This window comes from Bos taurus, chromosome 1 (assembly GCF_002263795.3).
Source record: "Bos taurus isolate L1 Dominette 01449 registration number 42190680 breed Hereford chromosome 1, ARS-UCD2.0, whole genome shotgun sequence".
Classification (NCBI taxonomy): domain Eukaryota; kingdom Metazoa; phylum Chordata; class Mammalia; order Artiodactyla; family Bovidae; genus Bos; species Bos taurus.
In genome coordinates this window covers 96,326,381-96,345,640 of record NC_037328.1, presented here as the reverse complement: position 1 = coordinate 96,345,640, position 19,260 = coordinate 96,326,381, and the positions used below count along the sequence as shown (strand labels likewise).

Here is a 19,260-nt window from a genome sequence, read left to right as displayed (position 1 = left end):
CTGAGTGGTGAGTGAATTTCTGGCCCAGGAGCGTGGCAGATGGTGTGATACAGAAGTTTAGGGAAGGGATGAGGCATGTGCTGGGGAAGAGAAATGAGTCAAGTTCCAGACAAGTGATTATTTGTTTTACAGAAAAATAATACAGGAGGATGGGAGTAGAAAACATTGTCATACGAACTGACTGAATAATTCGGATTAAAGACCCAAAACAGAGATATTTCCAACACTCAACCAAAGTGAATCAATGCCAGCACAGAGAATAAAATAATTATGTGTACAGATCTGGCTCCTGGCAGGAAACAGCCCTAATTTAGCTAACATTTCAAGCTTTTTTTACTCCTACCATCAGTCTCTTTCTTGAGGAAAAAAATATAATCAAGGCTTTTGACGATTTAGCTGATTTTTCTGTGAAGGATGTGTGCATTTCCAACCCCCTTTTTAGGAATCGATAATGTTTGATAATGACACACCACTCAGGTCCCTATGCAAGGTATACACAGTATCGATTGCAACTCAGGAGGGTCTGAGCTCCCTGAATACTCTGTCGTTTCTAAGAAAGACACTCGAAAGTGACTAATAATTAATAATGATCTCATCTGGCTCAGTCACCGCTAAGGCACGGAGGCCTCTGCCAGGGCTTCGGCTCCCGCGGTGAGACTGGAAAAACAAATCACTTCTCCAACCTTCTGAAGGCACTGTGCCAATTCCAGCTGCCATGGCTCAATGTTAACGCCTTTCCAGGAAAAATGTTTGCGCTCTCTCCTCCCGGCGGTGGGACGGTTTGAGGGGACACAACACAGGTCCAAGAAAGACCAAGTCCCCGGCCTCCAGCAGACAGCTTTACAAAGATCTGAGGACTTTTGCTGGAAGCAGCAACTGAGGGCAAGGCCTGTGTTTGATCCCCACTGGACTGCCCAGCCCCTCACCAGGGGCCTGGCACCTGGCCAGTACAGAGATTTTGTTGAACTAAACCAAGCATGAAACTCAGGACAAAAGAAGACAGTACAGTACCATTTGGTGGCCAGTGGTAAAGAATCTGCCTGTGTGACTTAGCACGCACACACACCAATGCAGGAGATGCAGGTTCGATCCCTGGGTCGGAAAAATCCTCTGGAGAAGGAAATGGCAATCCACTCCAGTATTCCTGCCTGGGAAATCCCATGGACAGAGGACCCTGGTGGGCTACAGCCCATGGGGTTGCAAAGAGTCAGACAAGACTGAGCAACTAAACGACAACAATAATAGTACCATCTTAATCTGGGGGGGGTGATTTCTATTCTTATCAGTACTTATAGTTTAGAGCACACTGCGCCTTACCTTATGGTTATCTGAGATGTCTCAACTACTCCTCAGTACAGATTGTGGACAGGGTCTCTGATGTACTCCGTTTTTTACCTCCTACTATATCCCATAAAGGATCCGATACCATTGCTGTCTGTTGTTTTACATACTATAGAGGGAGCACCAAGAGAAAAGAACAAGGGCTCCCAGAACCTCAGGCCACTCCTTCACCCTTTGATGCCCTCCTGGGCCAGAATATTTATTTATGCTGAGTATAGGCAAGGCTTGGAATGCTTTTCTAAAAAGAGCCACCCATGATGGGCACTGGCATGGGATTTATTTTCCATCCTAGAGAAAGGAAGAAAAATAAAATAAGAGAATAAGACTCAGGGAGTCAAATTGAAGCTCAGAGAAATATACTGTTCCATGTCACACAGCTGGAAAATGGTGGCACCTCCAAGCAAGCCCAAGGCAGTCTCACTCCACATCCTTTCCACTCTACACCCTACTATTTCCTGATCCTTAGTACTTGAAAGAATACTTTATCCATTGGAGATGTATCCAATCCAGATAGGCTATCTCACTGCTTTTTTCTACTTACTGAATGTTCAGGTCGAATCTGAGTTTGAGTCTTAAGACATTCTGGTAGATTTGGGGAAAACACGATGCCTTTGTGTACAGGTTTTGAGGCCTTCTATCTTTTACACATATCAAGTTTCCCATTATACAGACTCAGAGGTAATACCCACATTTGAGAATTAATATCCCATAGCTGCAAAGAGACAGATCATTGCAGGGAAGAGAGTAGTTATGAGAGGCCACAGGACTTGGGGGAAAGAATGCTGGATCAGAAATAGAAAGACTAGATTCCAGTCCTGTTCTGCCACTGATATTAATGCAAACACTGCAGACCACCCAGTCACAGTAAATATTTGTTTAATGAATGAGGGAATGCTGTATGACCTTGAGTGAATCACCTTAACTCACACCTTCAATGAGGGGGCAGATTAGGTGATCATACACGTCTGTTCATTCAAAGAGTCTAAGCAAGAATGTGCTACATTGGAAAGTAAAAATTGACTAATTCAGAATGAGAAGTGAGGCAAAGCAGAATTCCGCCTGCTCTTGGAGACCTCCACTCTTTTCATCTTGGGTGACCCCCTGGAAGTGGTGAGAGGGGACCCTACTGACTGTGGAAGACCAGAGGCAGCCTCCAGAGGGACAGCACAGCAGCCGGTGCAGGATCAAGTCAGGCTCCTTGGGAAGTGCCTCAAACCATCCCCTTGACACAGGGGCTCTCGGTTCAAAAACACTCAAAATGAAAGGCTCCAGCGTGGTCTTTTGAGTTGACCACAGGGCATACATGCCCCCTCGCTTAAATAGGACTGTTCTGTGTAAACTTGGCAGGAGCAGTATTTGTGATGAGAGGGATCAAGTTTCTGGGCATTCCACTTGCCCACTTTAACATTTGTGAACATTGCCATTTGGGAAAGACCACTGCATACCATCCACTGCAGGGGAAAAGGCCTGATTCCTTGCAACTGACTCTGGCATTCCAAACCTTTTTTTATAGGATGGTTGTGAGAGTGATGCTGAAGTAGTCTGCCAACTCCGAATTCACTATACAACAAGTAATCGGAATCACAACAAAGAATAGTAATTATTCACGATAAGAACAAATGGTTTTGTAGAGCCTCCTATGATGCCAGGCACTAAGCCCTTCACTCACAGTCACTCATTTAGTTCTCACCACAACCTTTTAGGCACACACTACCATCATTATCCCCACTTGACAGGTAAGGAAACCGAGGCACACACAGGCCAATGTCTTGCCCAAGCTCACTCAGCTGGTGGTGCAAAGCCAGCTCTACATTCTGCATCTGGCTTTTTGAGATGCTGCCTCTACGGATCTGAAAGACATCTATGGTGAAGATACCTACATATACAAAGTGAAGGATGTTGGTTGTATGAATGGTTTCTCAAGTGGCCATTTTCCATCTTTTCCTCACAGAAACAGCAATCAGAGAACCACTGAGAAAACTAGTCCAACTAGATATACCTGATTCTTTTCTTTTTATATCTATTGAGTGAATGAGTGAGTGAAGTTGCTCAGTCGTGTCCAGCTCTTTGTAACCCATGGACTGTAGCCTACCAGGCTCCTCTGTCTATGGGATTTTTCAGGCAAGAGTACTGGAGTGGATTGCCATTTCCTTCTCCAGAGGATCTTCCTGACCCAGGGATCGAACCCAGGTCTCCTGCATTGTAGGCAGATGCTTTACCATCTGAGCCACCAGGGAAATCTTATATCTACTATACACTATTAAAGATAAACCATCCAACCTACTAATTAACAATTTTCCTGGAAGATTAACAGCCTACATGAAACTCTTCCTCTTACTCCCCAGCCAGCTTCTGATCAGTAGGCAGCCTCACGGCTAAACATCGTATGAGCATATATGTGCCAAACTGGTCTTTAAACATGTAGAATGGAGAACCAAAGTTCTAAGCACACTGAGCTTAGGGAAGGCTTCATAAAGAATTCCGGTACTGCCTCTTCGGATGCTGGGCAGTGTGATTATTTCAGGAGCTCTTATTACCTTTGAGCTGCAGTTTCTTTAGGGAGACTCTGTACTTGGGTTTTCCTGGGTTTCATATAAAGGAACAAGATGGCCCTGTGGACATCCTGGGTACCTATGACTCCTATAGGTTAGTGTAAAAGTCAAGTGCAGATGCAACTCTCAAATTTCTGCTGCAACCATCATTCTGAAGACTTAACATAAGACTCTCATATTGAAGCTATGAAAAGAAGCCCATTATACACCAGTTTATTAATACAATGTCTATAGAGAAGGTCACTGCTGCTTATCTGGGATGCTGGTGAATGTGCTAAATTATATCATATGGAGAAAGTGTGCAGGAACTGGTGATATTTGGGCAAGATGGCAACTACCATTGCCTTCAACATTTCTGGGGCTGATGTGGAAGGCATTGAGTTTTGTTTGGTATAATCTGTTTTAATGCAGGGATAGCACCAGGATTTGAATCAATAACAGGATACATTTTCTAACAGTAGGAGTTGTTCAAAAATAGAAGAGGCCACCTCAAGCCTCTAAAAATAAAAGCAGAGATGATACACTAAATAGATTAAATGACTGTGATGAATACTGTCAAAGGGACTCATGCTTTGAGAGAAGAAATGGCTTAGACCACTTTTGAGGGAGGTTCTTCATGTTCCCCAACCTCTCTGAGTCTTTGAAACTGCTCACTGACTGAAGAAAACAAGAGTGAAATGAAAACAATTGGATTTAAACGTCATATAATACTTTCTGTGAAACTATTTTGTCATAGTTGTATGATTGGGAACAACTAATGATTGTGAAACACAAGAGATGCAAACTAGATTTAAGAGAGATTCCATGAAGACTCTGGACAATGCAAGGCTGCTGTAATGTCCATTCCTCACTATGGCTTAAAAGCAATGCCTACCATCCCTCTAAGCTGCCCTAGCTATACCAAGGGCCAGAAACTGCTTAACGCTGTTTCTCCCAACCCCCACCCCCCGGTATGAAATGCTGTGGGCTTCCCTGGTGGCTCAGCAGAAAAGAATCCGCCTGCCACGCAGAAGACACAGGAGACACAAGTTTGATCCCAGGCTTGGGAAGATCCCCTGGAGAAGGGTATGGCAACCCACTCCAGTATTCTTAGAGAATCCCATGGACAGAGGAGCTTGACAGGCTATAGTCTATAGAGTCACAAAGAGGTAGACACGACTTAAGTGACTGACCACACATGAAGTGCTATGACTATAAAGTATTACAATATCCTTCCCATTCCTTGAAAATGTAGGAAGAAGTCTGAGCAAAAGGATTTCAAATATTCAGTTCAGTTCAGTTCAGTTGCTCAGTCATGTCCAACTCTTTGCGACCCCATGAACTGCAGCACGCCAGGCCTCCCTGTCCATCACCAACTGCCAGAGTCCACCCAAACCCACATCCATCGAGTTGGTGATGCCATCTAGCCATCTCACCCTCTGTCATCCCTTTCTCCTCCTGCCCTCAATCTTTCCCAGCATCAGGGTCTTTTCCAATGAGTCAGCTCTTTGCATCAGGTAGCCAAAGTATTGGAGTTTCAGCTTCAACATCAGTCCTTCCAATGAACACCCAGGACCGATCTCCTTTGGGATGGACTGGTTGGATCTCCTTGCAGTCCAAAGGACTCTCAAAAGTCTTCTCCAACACCACAGTTCAAAAGCATCAATTCTTCGGCGCTCAGCTTTCTTTATAGCCCAACTCTCACATCCATACATGAACACTGGAAAAACCATAGCCTTGACTAGATGGACCTCTGTTGGCAAAGTAATGTCTCTGCTTTGTAATGATTTGATATGGTCATAATATTAGCAGCCCAATTTCCTCACCTGGTCAGGCAACGCCTGCCATCACAGGACCTAGGTGACAAAGCAGAGAAAACCGGACTGTTGCAAGCATGGCAAGTAAGTCAGAATAGGGAACCATTTTGGGATCCATTGGAAAGTAGGGTTTCCTGCACTCATTCCTACGGCGTCCTGAAGCACGTGCCTGAATGACATGCATGTGTGATGCAGAAGCCCATCGGAGGCCATGGGCAGGCCCTGCCCCAGGCAGTAAGCATCCACTTTGCCAGCCTGACTCCCAGCTGTTTCATAATTTCTGTTCAGTTTGTGAAATAACAGGGCAAAAGCCCAGCTAGAAAGCGTTCAGTTTTCATGCCGATGCTAACAGCGTCCAGGAAGAAAGGGCTGCTTTGCCCCCCAGCCGCGGCTGTGGCTCGCAGCCCTCATTAGGGTACCTACAGCTCATGATTAAGTGAATTAAAGGCTGCTTCTCAGCAGTGCCAGCGAGTTAACACTCCAGGTCCCGAAGTGGGAGACTTGTTCTTGCTCACGGTGCTTTATTCTGGTGGAGGGCCTGGGATTTTGGCCCGTGGGTAGGAATGCAGCAATCCCTGTCTCCTGCCTGCTCAGGCCACAGTTGGCTGTGGCCCTCACCTGGAAGAGAGATGACTCACAGCAGCCACACAAGGCAGACAGATGATAGGAAAGAAAACCATTCCCCTATATGGGCAACTCTTTTTCTCGATTATTCATTCAGGTACTTACTTGGTGCCAGGGACTGTTCTAAGAGCTTTGTATGTAGTACCTCATTTAACCCTCAAAACTGTTACTGTCCCATTTTACAAATGTGCAAGGCTTCCCCGGGGACTCAGTGATAAAGAATATGCCGGTAATGCAGGAGATGCAAGAGATCTGGGTTTGATCCTTGGGTGGGGAAGATCCTCTGGAAGAGGAAAGAGCAACTCACTTCAGTATTCTTGCCTAGAGAACCTCATGGACAGAGGGGCCTGGTGGGCTACAGTCCATGGGGTTGCAGAGTCGGACATGACTGAGTGACTACAGTCATGTATTTTATGAACTACATAAAGTGGAAACTGACGCATAAAGAAGTCATGTCTTTCCAAATATATCACAAAAGTATTAAGTGGCTGCTGCTGCTGCGTTGCTTCAGTCGTGTCCGACTCTGTTGGACCCCACAGACGGCAGCCCAACAGGCTCCTCTGTCCCTGGGATTCTCCAGGCAACAATACTGGAGTGGGTTGCCATTTCCTTCTCCAATGCATGAAAGTAAAAAGTGAAAGTGAAGTCGCTCAGTCGTGTCTGACTCTTAGCGACCCCATGGACTGCAGCCCACCAGGCTCCTCCGTCCATGGATTTTTCCAGGCAAGAATACTGGAGTGGGGTGCCATTGCCTGCAGAGCCAGGATTCAAACCCAGGATACCCTCTCTCTCACTTTTCTTTCTTCTTTTTTTTTTTATGTGGGCCATTTTTAAAGTCTTTATTGAATTTATTACAATATTGCTTCTGTTTTATGTTTTGACTTTTTAGTCCTGAGGCATGTGGGATCTTACCTCCCTGACCAGGTATTGAACCTGCACCGCCTGCATTGGAAGGTGAAGTCTCAACTACTGGACGACCAGTGAAGCCCCCCGGGGTAATCTCTTACAATATCCTTTACTGTCCTTTTTCTTTCTTTCTAGCAATAGGGTCCCTCCCAAAGTGCTGTGAAGCTTACTATTCAAGCATCACCAGATCTCTACCTCTTCAGGTGTTTTGTTTAGGTACCGGTAGGAGGTGAGAGCTGGTGCAGTCACGGCTGGCAACAATGGGATCATAATTACACAGTGTTGGAAGTGACAGCAAGAAATACTGATGAGAATCCATCACAAAGCAGAGTTTCCCCAGCAGAAGGTTCTCTGAGGGTTGACTAGGAAGGAGACCTTCCAAGGTGACAGCTGAGCCTGCAAGATGAGGTGCATCCAGAAGGATGAAGAGTGGGCTGTGTGCTGGCACTGGACAGCCAGGATGGCCAGCTATGTTAACAGTAGAGGCAGACCCTGGCCAGACAGCAACAAGAGGGGTGCTCTCAGAGAAGTCCTCAAAAGGAGATGGAAAAGTAAATGGGGAAGGTACATTAGAGAATGAAGGACAACAGACAATGGAAATGCTATTCAGAAAATCCTTATGCTATGCTACGCTAAGTCACTTCAGTCGTGTCCGACTCTGTGCGACCCCATAGATGGCAGCCCACCAGGCTCCCCCGTCCCTGGGATTCTCCAGGCAACAATACTGGAGTGGGTTGCCATTTCCTTCTCCAATGCATGAAAGTGAAAAGAGAAAGTGAAGTCGCTCAGTCGTGTCCAACTCCCAGCGACCCCATGGACTGCAGCCCACCAGGCTCCTCCATCCACGGGATTTTCCAGACAAGTGTACTGGAGTGGGGTGCCATTGCCTTCTCTGCAGAAAATCCTTAAAACCAACCAAAAAAAATAACAACTCAAATCACCAGTTGCAAAATGACAATAAAATATTCACCCAACAATGTCAACCTGTTCTTCTGTCAGACATCGTGCCAACCCTTCTGTACCTATGATTCCAGCTACCTCTCAACATCCTGCCAAGTAAACAGCATATCAATTGTGTATATAAGGAAGCTGAGGGTCAGAGAGGGCAAGTAATTTGCCCAAGGTCACACAGCTAGAATGAAATCTTGGTCTCCACAGCTTCAAAGCCAGCGTACTTTGCCCCTACACTAATCTGCTAGCCAGTCAGCTGAAAACTGGATAATTTTTTTTTCCTCTTAATGAACATAACCAAATCATCCCTAGTATTCTAACAAATATTCTTTCCAATGTATGAATAAAAGTTTACCTGTTGGTACATTTGTTTTAATAAACTCAAGAAGGTTTTAGTGCTGCACATAAAAGAGTACACTTTTGGAAATTATATCTCAGACTTCAGCCAAAGACACACACTCCAGTAATACTAACAGCTAATATTTATTGAATAAGTGCTAAGTGTTGCTGCTATTCTAGACTCATTTAGTCTTTACAATAGGCCTGAGAGGTAAATGCCATTGTTATTTCTAGTTTTACAGGCAAGGAAACAGAAAGGCACAGGAAAGTTCAAGAACTTACATCTAATATGGAAGCTAATGTCAGCCAAAAGACTACCCTCAACAGAAGTTCCCCAAATGCTCTGCTCAAAGAAGCTCCCCTTGGCAGGATTGTCGCTCACTGACTCTTAAAGAGACCTGTAACTTCCCCCTGGTTCCCTTCCCCTCTTTTTGGTCTGAAAGCATCTGGGACAAACTACTTAGGTCCCAAAGAGTGACCTTTCCTGCCAGTGGCTTTCCTGGGCTGGGGCTCCAGCTGCCGCAGCTTTTGTAAGGCTGGCCTAGTCACCTGAGTGAAAGCGAATACTGAGAGATGATGTGAGCAAATCTGACCACAATGGACCAGCAGGTAATTAGGATAGGTTCTCCGAATGGAAGCATGAGATGGTGCCCGTTAGCCGCGTTTAACCTGGATTTGACGAGTCTGTCGAGTGTGAGATCTGTGTAGCTTTTGCGTGTGTGCTCAGTCACTTCCATCGTGTCCGACTCTTTGCGACCCCATGGACTGTAGTCCGCCAGGCTCCTCTGTCCATGAGATTCTCCAGGCAAGAATATTGGAGTGGGTAGCCATGCCCTCCTCCAGGGAATCTTCCTGACTCTTGCTGGTTGATAAAGCCAAGTCTTTCACAACCATTTTCCTGGTGAATCCTCACAACAGGTTTGGTGGTGGGAACACACTTTGTTAGAAGCCTCCCTGTAGAGCCCAGTAAGCTCTGTGGGGACCAGAGAGTTGCCCAGGCAAGCAGGTGGCACACAGTGGCCCAAATCCAGACCTTCTGCCTTGCTGAGCAGGTTGCTTCCCTTCCCCCAAAGCAGAGAGGAAGCGACTGTGTTCTCAAGAGAGTACTACACCAAAACTATATTTTGGATGTCCTATTTGTTACTGAAATGAAGAGATGCTGTTGGCTCACTCCTTTGGTCAGCATCCTGCAGAGCTGCCCCTATAACTCTATTCTCCACTTGAATATTTGGTTTTCTCTGCAACAACATCAAACCTACATCTTCGTTAGTCTTCTGTGCTCAATACTTCTGCTCTACTCTAGTTCTCAGAGAATTTAGTTCCCAGACTCTCATCCTCTCAATGTCTACTTCCATGACCATAAACCGTAATTCCCATCTTTCTCCCCATTCTTGATCCTTCTTCTATGACTCTATCTATATAATCCAATTGCATCTTTGATATCGCCAATGGCTGCCCCATACGTATCTATTTTTAAATTTTTTATTTACTTATTTATTTGCTTTTGGCTCTGCAGGATCTTCATTGCTGCATGGGCTTTTCTCCAGTTACAGTGAGTTGGGGCTAGGCTATTCTGTAGTTGTGATGTGCAGGCTTCTCATTGTGGTGGCTCCTGTTGGGGAGCACAGGCTCTAGGGTGCACAGGCTTCAGCAGTTGTGGTGTGTGAGCTCAGTAGTTGCAGTTCTCAGGCTCTACAGCACAGGCTCAATAGTTGTGGTGCACAGGCTTAGCTGTTGTGCAGCAAGTGGGATCCTCCTGGACTAGGGAGCAAAGCTGTGTTTTCCACATGGGTAGGTGGATTCTTTACCACTGAGCCACCAGGAAGGTCCGGATGCATCTTTAACTTACTGGTGTAACTTACTACATTCCAAACCAATCTCATCCTTTGCACCCAAACCTGGTCCGCCATTTGAATGCTCCAGCCTGACACTGGGGAACCTTCTGTGACCACCACCCTCCTTCATGGAAGACATCTGATCAACCACCACGTCCTGCACGATCTATACGCTTCATCTCTCTCAAATACGCCCATCTCCATCTCCACCTTCCATCCTCCTCCACCTCTCCATCTCTTTCCTCCATCTCCACCCAACCACCACCCACCTGAAAGCACCGCCCTCTCTGGCCTGGGCTAACCAGTCTCTCCTATCCACTGCTGCTTCCTCCCAGTCACTTTCATTGTAGCAACTGAAGTTTCACTTTAAAAATGCAGATCCGGTCACATCCCCTTGGTTGAAATACGTCAACGACTTCCCATGATTCTTAGAGCAAAATATGACATCCTTAACCAGGCTTATGAAGCCCAGCAACACTATGCCTTGGCTTCCCTCCCTAGCATCCCTGCATGCCCCACACTGCCTTTGGCTGGATACTGACCGACAGGCCTCCACGCCAGTTTAGGTGCCCACTCCCAAAGCCTGCTCCCATACCACACTATTCTTTTCTACCATAGCAATCTGGCAATTTGGCAACTAATGAATGGTTGGTTGGATGATTATTTGCCCAATGCCAGTCTCCCTCACAGATCTCATCTGTACAAGAGCAAGCCATTCCCAGTGTCCAGCATGGTTGTCTGCACGGTGGAGCTAAGCATTCACTAAATTTGTCAAGTGACTGCCTGTAGGAATAGGCAGTCACTTGAATTTAAAAAGTTTTAATTTAACTGCATGCTTAAACAAAGAAACATTTGAGCCTATAGTCTCTAAAAGCCCCATATTGTATGCTTAGTCACTCAGTTATGTCCAACTCTTTGCGACCCCATGGACTGTAGCCTGCCAGGCTCTTCTGTCCATAGCGATTCTCCAGGCAAGAATATTGGAGTGGGTTGCCACGCCCTCCTCCAAGGGATCGTCCCAACCCAGGAATTGAACCCAGGTCTCCCACGTTGCGAGTGGTTTCTTTACTGTCTGAGCCACCAGGTAAGCCCTAAAAGCCCCAGGCACTCATAATAAAAAGTTAGAGGCCTATAGGGAATTTTAGACTCCAGGCTCTCATTTCGTATGTCAGTGCCCAACTATTACTGGACAATGAGATATTTGTTGTATTTAAATTTTTTTTCTGGTGATGGAACCAAAATGATATTAATATCTTCTAGCTAGTTTTTATAACTGGTTGATGTCACTATGGCCTTGAGGCACCAAATGAGATCTAGGTGGCTTAAAGATTAAAACTTACCACCATGGAGCAGGTTGGTGCTCCTGGGGTCAGTGTCATTCATTTCTGTGACTGAAAGATACTCTCCCCAGAATGAGGGTATAGAGGGCTCTCAGCAAGTTGAAAAATATATATAGTAATTACGAATATCATTTCAAAACTCTTGAGAAGAATCAAGCATCACAAATCATCTTCCCAAGGTTAGTCTGAAAAGATGACCAGAGTAGGCACCCCAATACCTCAAGGTCCTGATTCCTGGACTCTGACTCTATGGAAAGTTGTTCATTGTCTAAGCCAAGAGTCAGAAATTTTTATTGAACTGAGTAAAGATAGAGGAAGCCCTCTATGTGCTTTTTCTCATTATTGATGGGCTCATTCAGCTTAGCTAGGTTTAATCAGATTCCTGGAACTTAGTTATAAATTGCACTTTATTATTGGTCAAAGAGGAGTTGTGTGCCTACCATTTAACTGGCCTGAAGCCACGTCCTTTTCATGAAGCTGATAAATGACCACAATTCAGTGTACAGTCAAAGTCCTTCTAAGAATACACAGATCCTGATTTAGAACCTAGCCAGAACCACATGCTTACCTAAAAATAGCAAAGGACAGGCAGGGATTCCTTAGAAACCTCTGGTCAGAGGTGACATTTGAAATCACTGTGGAAGTTGAAGAGCACGACCTACACAGCCTCATGTCACCAAAGGGTTGTCTGTGTGCCCGCTCAGTGGTTCAGTTGTTTTAGACTCTTTGAGACCCCCTGGACTGTAGCCCACCAGGCTCCTCTGGCCATGGAATTTACCAGGCAAAAATACTGAAGTGGGTGGCCATTTCCTACTGGTGGTCAGGGAATCTTCCTGACCCAGGGATCAAAACTGTGTTTCCTGCATTGGCAGGCAGGTTCTTTACCACTATGCCACCTGGGGAAGCCCAAATGAGGTGTCTGAAGGGCCTTTATTTGGAAAAGGGAATGTACATTGCAGGATGCCAGCACAAGGCCACCTGACTCACAATGAAGTGAAAATCACAAGCCTAACTACGGACTTTGGCTGCTTCTCTGTGACCATGTGGTGTGAGTTCCTACTCAGAACCAGAACCAGCAGTCATCACCAGGGCAGGGCAGCAGGCATGGACGGGATCCAGCAGGACAGGAGGCAGGAGAGAAGTCCTGACGGTAGGGACAGTCATTACTCAGGGGTTCACAACTTACAGCCATCTGAATATTTATTTACCATTTCTTTGTTTCTCTATTGAGGAATAGGGGTAAGAGAAAGGATCAAAAGATAAAGGTGGTATAATCTCTTGATGCCTTGTGGTTACAAGCATTTCTGCTTCTGGTGAGAAGCTGGAGTGCATGAGCGTGGCTGCCCAGAGCAAAGAATTGCCGTGCACGCCTTCTGTGCCTGCAGGGACATAGAGGGTGTGCCCCCCTGGATGCTGTGCTCCACTGAGTCTGAATTTTCTCTTGCATCCATTAGAGGCTCCAGAAAATGCAGCAAAAAACAGACACGAGGAGGCCTTGGCAGGAGCTCTGACTGGGAGACTGAGAGACAGAATCCAGTTCAAAGATGAGCACCTACTGGGCACGGCTTCTTTGACCTTGCTCAGAGATCCTTAAATTCTCAGCGTAAAAGACCACAGAAGCTGGGGCCAGGAGAAGACTATGGAAAAGCACACTGACCCTGGCTTACCAAGGGAGAGGCAGGACAGACACAGTGACAGTGGCTGGGCTCTGGAGTCCAATCCACTGGGTTTGAAACCTGGTTTTGTCTCAAGCTGTGTGACTGTTAGCAAGTTGTCAACCTCTCTGAGACTCAGCTGCTTTATCTTTAGACGGGGGAATTATTGTGAAGATTAAATGAAACAACTCACATGAAGGACTGGACAGAGTCTCTGTCCTATGGTTAAGTGCTTTAAAATTGTTAAGAATTGTCATTCTAGCAGCTTGATGAAAAGAAAAAAAAACATACAATGTTAAATATGTCATAATAAGAAAATCTAAAACAAAATAATATGATGCATTCTCTGAAAAGACTTTGCGCCACCTGAGGATCTAGGTTCAAAGACCAAGAGTTCTTGTGTAAAAATTTTTTAAAAAGAAGAAAATCTATATGTGTGTGCATACACATGTACATGTCTGCCTTCTCGACTATGTTAAATGTTTTATGGGATGACAGTGGGGATTTTCTAAGTTGAATGGTAAATGCCTTTGTGCTCAGCTGTGTCTGATTCTTTGCAGCTCTATGGACTTAGACTGTCAGGCTCCTCTATCTTTGGAATTTTCCAGGCAAGAATACTGGAGCGGGTTGCCATTACCTCCAGGGGATCTTCCCAACCCAGGGATCAAACCCATGTCTCTTGCATCTCCTGCATTGACAAGTAGGTTCTATACCACCTTGGGAAGCCCAAATGCCTTTAGCCTGAGACTAAGTGTGGCAAGTCATTAGGTAAGGAACTCATCAGCCAGACAGGGAAAATGCAAATGGTCAAGATTTTGAGTGTGATGCTCCAATGAGGTGAAGGCCTTGGGAAATGCTCTTGGAAGGAATAAAACACAAGCCAGGAAAGAAGCAGGAAAGGCAGGACTAGGGAGGACTGCCTGGCTCAGAAGAAAGGTTTGATTAGAAGTCAGGAGGAATAAGTCTTGGATCCAAACAGTAGAGGCCCTTGGCCCTCGGGAGACTCAAGAGACTGAAGGAAATGGTGCACTGCTGGGCTGGACGCCCCTATAAGAGGCTGTACCCTGCCTGGGTTGGCGGAAGGAGGTGATATTGAGGGATGCCTGCGAGGACCTGTCTGAGAATTTCAGTGTGTGCCCAAGAGAGTAACCGGAGGTGATGCAGGCACCTTCACTTCTCCACTTTGGACTTCACTTCTGAGAGCTGGCTAATTAACACCCACACTTCCCTTCGCCCTGCCCTAGCTGTCTCCTTTGAAGGCATCCACCTCTAGCATGATAGCACCTCTATCTACAGCAGTGTAGTTCTGAGAACAGAGAACAGTAGGTGACCTTCAAACCTCTCATGGGTTGAGTGTGCGTCATGCCGACAACATCCTAGACTTACTTAGATTGGAAAGAGCTTCATTTGCCTGCTGCTGTGTGCAGATGCTTACCAGGTTCAGTTGTGCAGATCACAGTTCAAGGCTCTGATTACATAGCTATACCTACTGCCTCAGGGCCTGCGTGGCTAATGGAAAGCGGGGAGACCTGGGTGTGAATCCTGACTTTGTACTTCCTGGCTCTGTGACATGGGACCAATGACTTCTCCTTTGAACCTCAGTTTTTCCTTCATTAAATGGAGATACGTGCTCCTTGCACAAGAGATCAAGATACATATAAAGAGAGGATAGCAGGTGATGAGATCCTGGGTTAAGCAAAGCATTTCCCCCAGTGTTTGGCACAAAGAAGTCATTCAATCATTATAACTGTTGGGTGTTGCTGGTCTGCATATTAACACTCCAGGGACATAGTGAGGTTGATGGGATTTATTGCAAATGGGAATGGAGGCCCTCACTGATTAAAGCCAGGAAGGCCAGACCTGGATGTACCATTTAAAAAGCAATCTGCTCCCGGAGTCTGCGATTCACCACCCTCTGACTGCAGTGGCCACTTGACGGAGCAAGTGAATTGCAGTAAACTGTTAATGAGGAGTAAGATGGTGTTTGGGAGAATCGTAAAATCACTCCCCCATTACCGTGCACGGTGAACCTTTCATCTGCCATCCAACATCCCCAACAGCTATGGTTGCTCAGCTTCCTAATTGTCTAGAGACTTTGATTTACCTGGCACAGGAAGGAGGCTTTAATAAACATCTGTAAGACCACACGTGAGAGTCTGGCCCAGGATAAGCCGTGCAGAAAAGCCTGGCTGGTGATACAGGTTCCCTCACAGATGAAGCACACCTGCTGGCGAAGGCAAGTCATGCCTACTAGCTATAGGACAGGCTTCTCTAGAAAGAGAGAGCCATAGGGTGGGCAAGGCTTGCTTTGCGTTGAACACCTATATCAAGGTGTGTGTGGAAGGACTTGTGAAATGCCTTCTCCAGCATTCAGAACAGTAACAGAACAGTAGCAGCAGGCAGGCCCTGCTTTTCCATACTTGACATTTCACTTCTCTGCCAGGTCTCTGCCTGGTTCACTGTGTTCTAATTAACGCCTATATTCTACCTCTTGATCACTGACTCATTCACTCATATATTAGCTCCTTCATTCCACAAATATTTAGGAGGCATCTAGTATGTAATGGGTACTGTTTTAGACACTGATATCTAGATACATGGGGCTTTCCTGGTGGCTCAGATGGTAAGGAATCCACCTGCAATGCAGGAGACCTGGATTTGATCCTTGGGTTGGGAAGATCCACTGGAGAAGGGAATAGCAACCCACTCCAGTATTCTGGCCTGGAGAATCCCATGGACAGAGGAGCCCGGCGGGCTACAGTCCATGAGGTCGCAAAGAATCAGATACAACTGAGTGACTAAGCACATTCACATCTAGATACATAATACTGAGATACATAGTGATAAAAGGGGGAAAAAAAAGAGAGATACAAAAGGGATAAAACATCCTGTCCACAAAGAGTTTACTTTCTAGTGGGAGAGACAGACATATGACACATAAAGTACACAGGTGTGAAGGTGATTAATGATACATAAGAAAAAACTCAACAGGGAAGGGCGACAGGACATGATAGAGGGAGGGGCTGAGATTTTAAGTGAGGGAGTCAAGGAAGTCTCACTAAGAAGGTGATACCTGCGTAGACTGGAAGGGGCTGAACCCTTCACCTGTCTTTCTGATGTGACCACACCAAGGCCACACCACCCCCACTGGTAAAGTGCCCTTGGCCACCTCCTCCTTCGTAGTTCAGGTGTGAGTGCTCCAAGCAGGCTGCAGCCTCAGGAGGGTGACCGAGGGCCATGGTGGACACCCAGGAAGGGACTCCAGGTACCAGGGCACGTCCTCACCTCCTCCAGCCGCCGCCGCTGCTCCTTCTGCTCCTCGATGCGCTTCTGGCGCTCGGCCAGCAGCTGCCGCTTATGCTCCTCGTTCTCCCGCTGCTGCTGCTCCAGCTGCTGCCGCCGCAGGGCCTCAGACCGCTCCTTGTTGGCCAGCTGGAGCCTCAGGAAGTCCCGCCGCAGCGTTGACTCCCCAGGCAGGTTGAGAATGGAGCTGCGGGCAGGAGAGAGAGACCGATCAGGGCCCACTCTGGGTGGGGTCATCGCTACCCCGGGGTCCCCGTGGAGAAGGAGAGCCAAGCACGGGCTCTCTGAGCCTCCATCATTTCCACTGCTCACCTTGGCAAAGAAAGAGTCCAGGGAACTAACTCAAGTTCAGCCTCCCCTTCAGTGTGATTACTGCAGGCACAGGCTGTCTCCATCGACATAGAGCTGTCCCATTCCTCAATTCATCACTTCTCTCCAGGATGGTCCACAGAGCTCCTTCCTCACCCTCTATTTCTAAAAGCTTTTTTGAGTACTGTAAGCCCTGAGCCCCAGACTGGTTTATTTTCACTTTTAAGAAAGAACTAACCAAGAACTAGGCCAAAAAATAAAAATGAATAATCAGAAGCAGCGAGGAAATCTGCTCTATATAGATGGACACATCCTCAACCACTTCACCTCCTAGAACGCAAGCTACAGACCCCTTGGTTCTGCATAGCAGCCCAGCCAGGAGGGGAATGTTCCTACTTGTTCAAACAGACCTAGTCTTTTTAATATTTCTGGCAGCTTCCTCTTGAGATAAATCCATTAGATAATCACTGAATGTCTACTATGTGGCAGGCACTGTAATAGGCTCTAGTGGATACAGCAGTAACTAAACATATTCTCTCTAGTTATTTTCTTGTGGGGAAGGGAGACAAATAATCAGACAAATTCTACAAACAACATCATTCCAGATGTTAATAGGCTCTACAGAAGACAAAAAAGTGTAAGTTTTAAGAGGGACAGGGGCAGGGAGCTGGGGAGAGGATGAGGGCTCTCTTTTAGATCAGGGAAGACCTCTCCTAGAAGGTGATGGTTGAGCTAAGCCCTAAATGTTGAACACGAAGAGGAAGGGGAAGACTCTTTCGGGCAGAAGGAAAAGCAAGTTTAGAGGCCTGTCATGGCAACAAGCGTGGCCTTTGTGGGGGACTGAACCCCAAGCTGTCTTCCCAGAGCACAGTGAATGAAAGCAAGAGGGGTACAAGAGGAGGGCAGAGACGGGGAGATAGGGTAAAGCAGGAGGCTGTGGACACCACGTGTGGAACATTTATCAGCAGGAAAAGTAACAGGATCAGATTCACTTGGCTGCTCAGTAGATGCTATTCTGCAGGGTGTGTGAGGGCAGGCAAGGCCACCCATTGGGCTGCTACTGCAGTGACTCTAAGGTGGAGACTAATCAGGTGGGAGTGGTGGGGTCAGAGGCTGCAAGAAGCCTTTGGGGACAGAGTTAGTAAAACCTGTTGATGGATCCAATGTGTGGAGTGAGGGATGACTTGCAGTTTTTTTCTTGGCATCTGGGCTGTGGTGGTGAGCAAACTGGGATGGGGAGTGACAGGGGAAGAGCGAGTTTTGTGGTTGACAAGGGGATCATTCTGTCTTTGAGAGCGGGCAGCGTGCTCTGGGAGATACCATCATGTGTGCGTGCATGCTAAGTCACTTTAGTCGTGTCCCACTCTTTGCAATCCCATGAACTGTAGCCCACCAGGCTCCTCTGCCCGAGAGATTCTCCAAGCAAGAATACTAGAGTGGGCTGCTGTGCCCTCCTCCAGGGAATCTTCCTGACCCAGGGATCGAACCTGCGTCTCTTATGTCTCCTGCATTGGCAGGCAGGTTCTTTACCACCAGTGCCACCTGGGAAGCCCAAGATACTGCCATAAAGTGACATAAAAAGGCTTGGTTCATAGATAGTGCTTGGACACCTACTAATAAGTCTCCTTTAAAACTACAGCCTTTGTGTAGGACTCTAAACCAACCCAAAATGATGGCCACATGCTCTGTGCAAAGACAGAAGGGCTTAGGGAACCCAGCCTCTTGTGCACATGAGGACGATCTATTAATATTACCTGATGTTGAATCAATGTCAGATGATCTGAGCTGTATTACTGACTCAATCATTAACTCCATGTGTGACCTGGTTGCCAGCGTTGGGTTGTTACCTCATTTCCATAATGAAATAAACACTGTCCCTTTTTACTTCTCAGGATTTCATGAAAAGTAATTAGATGTGCCCATAAAACAGGACTTGAAAGATAATCTTCAATGTCATATATAGACATGTTTAATTATAGAAGTGTTAAGGGACAGCTAGGTCACCCACTAAGTGACTCCTAACATGCGATATAGCAAGTATTAGTTAAGACAAGGGTCTCAGCTCCATGGAGAGTGATCAGAAGGGCTGATGTGTCTGTCTGAGCAAGTTTTGGAAAAACAGTGTACAACTTCTCCGAGAGCAGGGCATTTGGTCCTTTGCTTTGTAAGAATGTTCATTTTCCGTACCACTACTTGGCAGTCATCATCTTTATGCAGCTAAACTGGGCGGGGCCAACATGTTAAGTATCCAGATGGAAGGAAAGAATTCTCCTTCCATCTTTGACCCTGAAGATTCCCATAGCAGGTGA

The 19,260-nt window shown here is 46.4% G+C and overlaps 1 protein-coding gene across 9 annotated transcripts in view; it reads right to left on the bottom strand.

The window, feature by feature from the left end:
* The window catches only part of TNIK (TRAF2 and NCK interacting kinase), a 407,483-nt gene that overhangs the window by 83,758 nt on the left and 304,465 nt on the right, over positions 1-19,260 (bottom strand). For all 9 annotated transcript variants that reach the window (XM_059888605.1, XM_002684922.6, XM_059888630.1 and 6 more), the window contains exon 12: positions 16,625-16,829. In XM_059888605.1, coding sequence (XP_059744588.1) covers positions 16,625-16,829 — 205 coding nt within the window. The remainder of the gene's footprint in view (positions 1-16,624; positions 16,830-19,260) is intronic.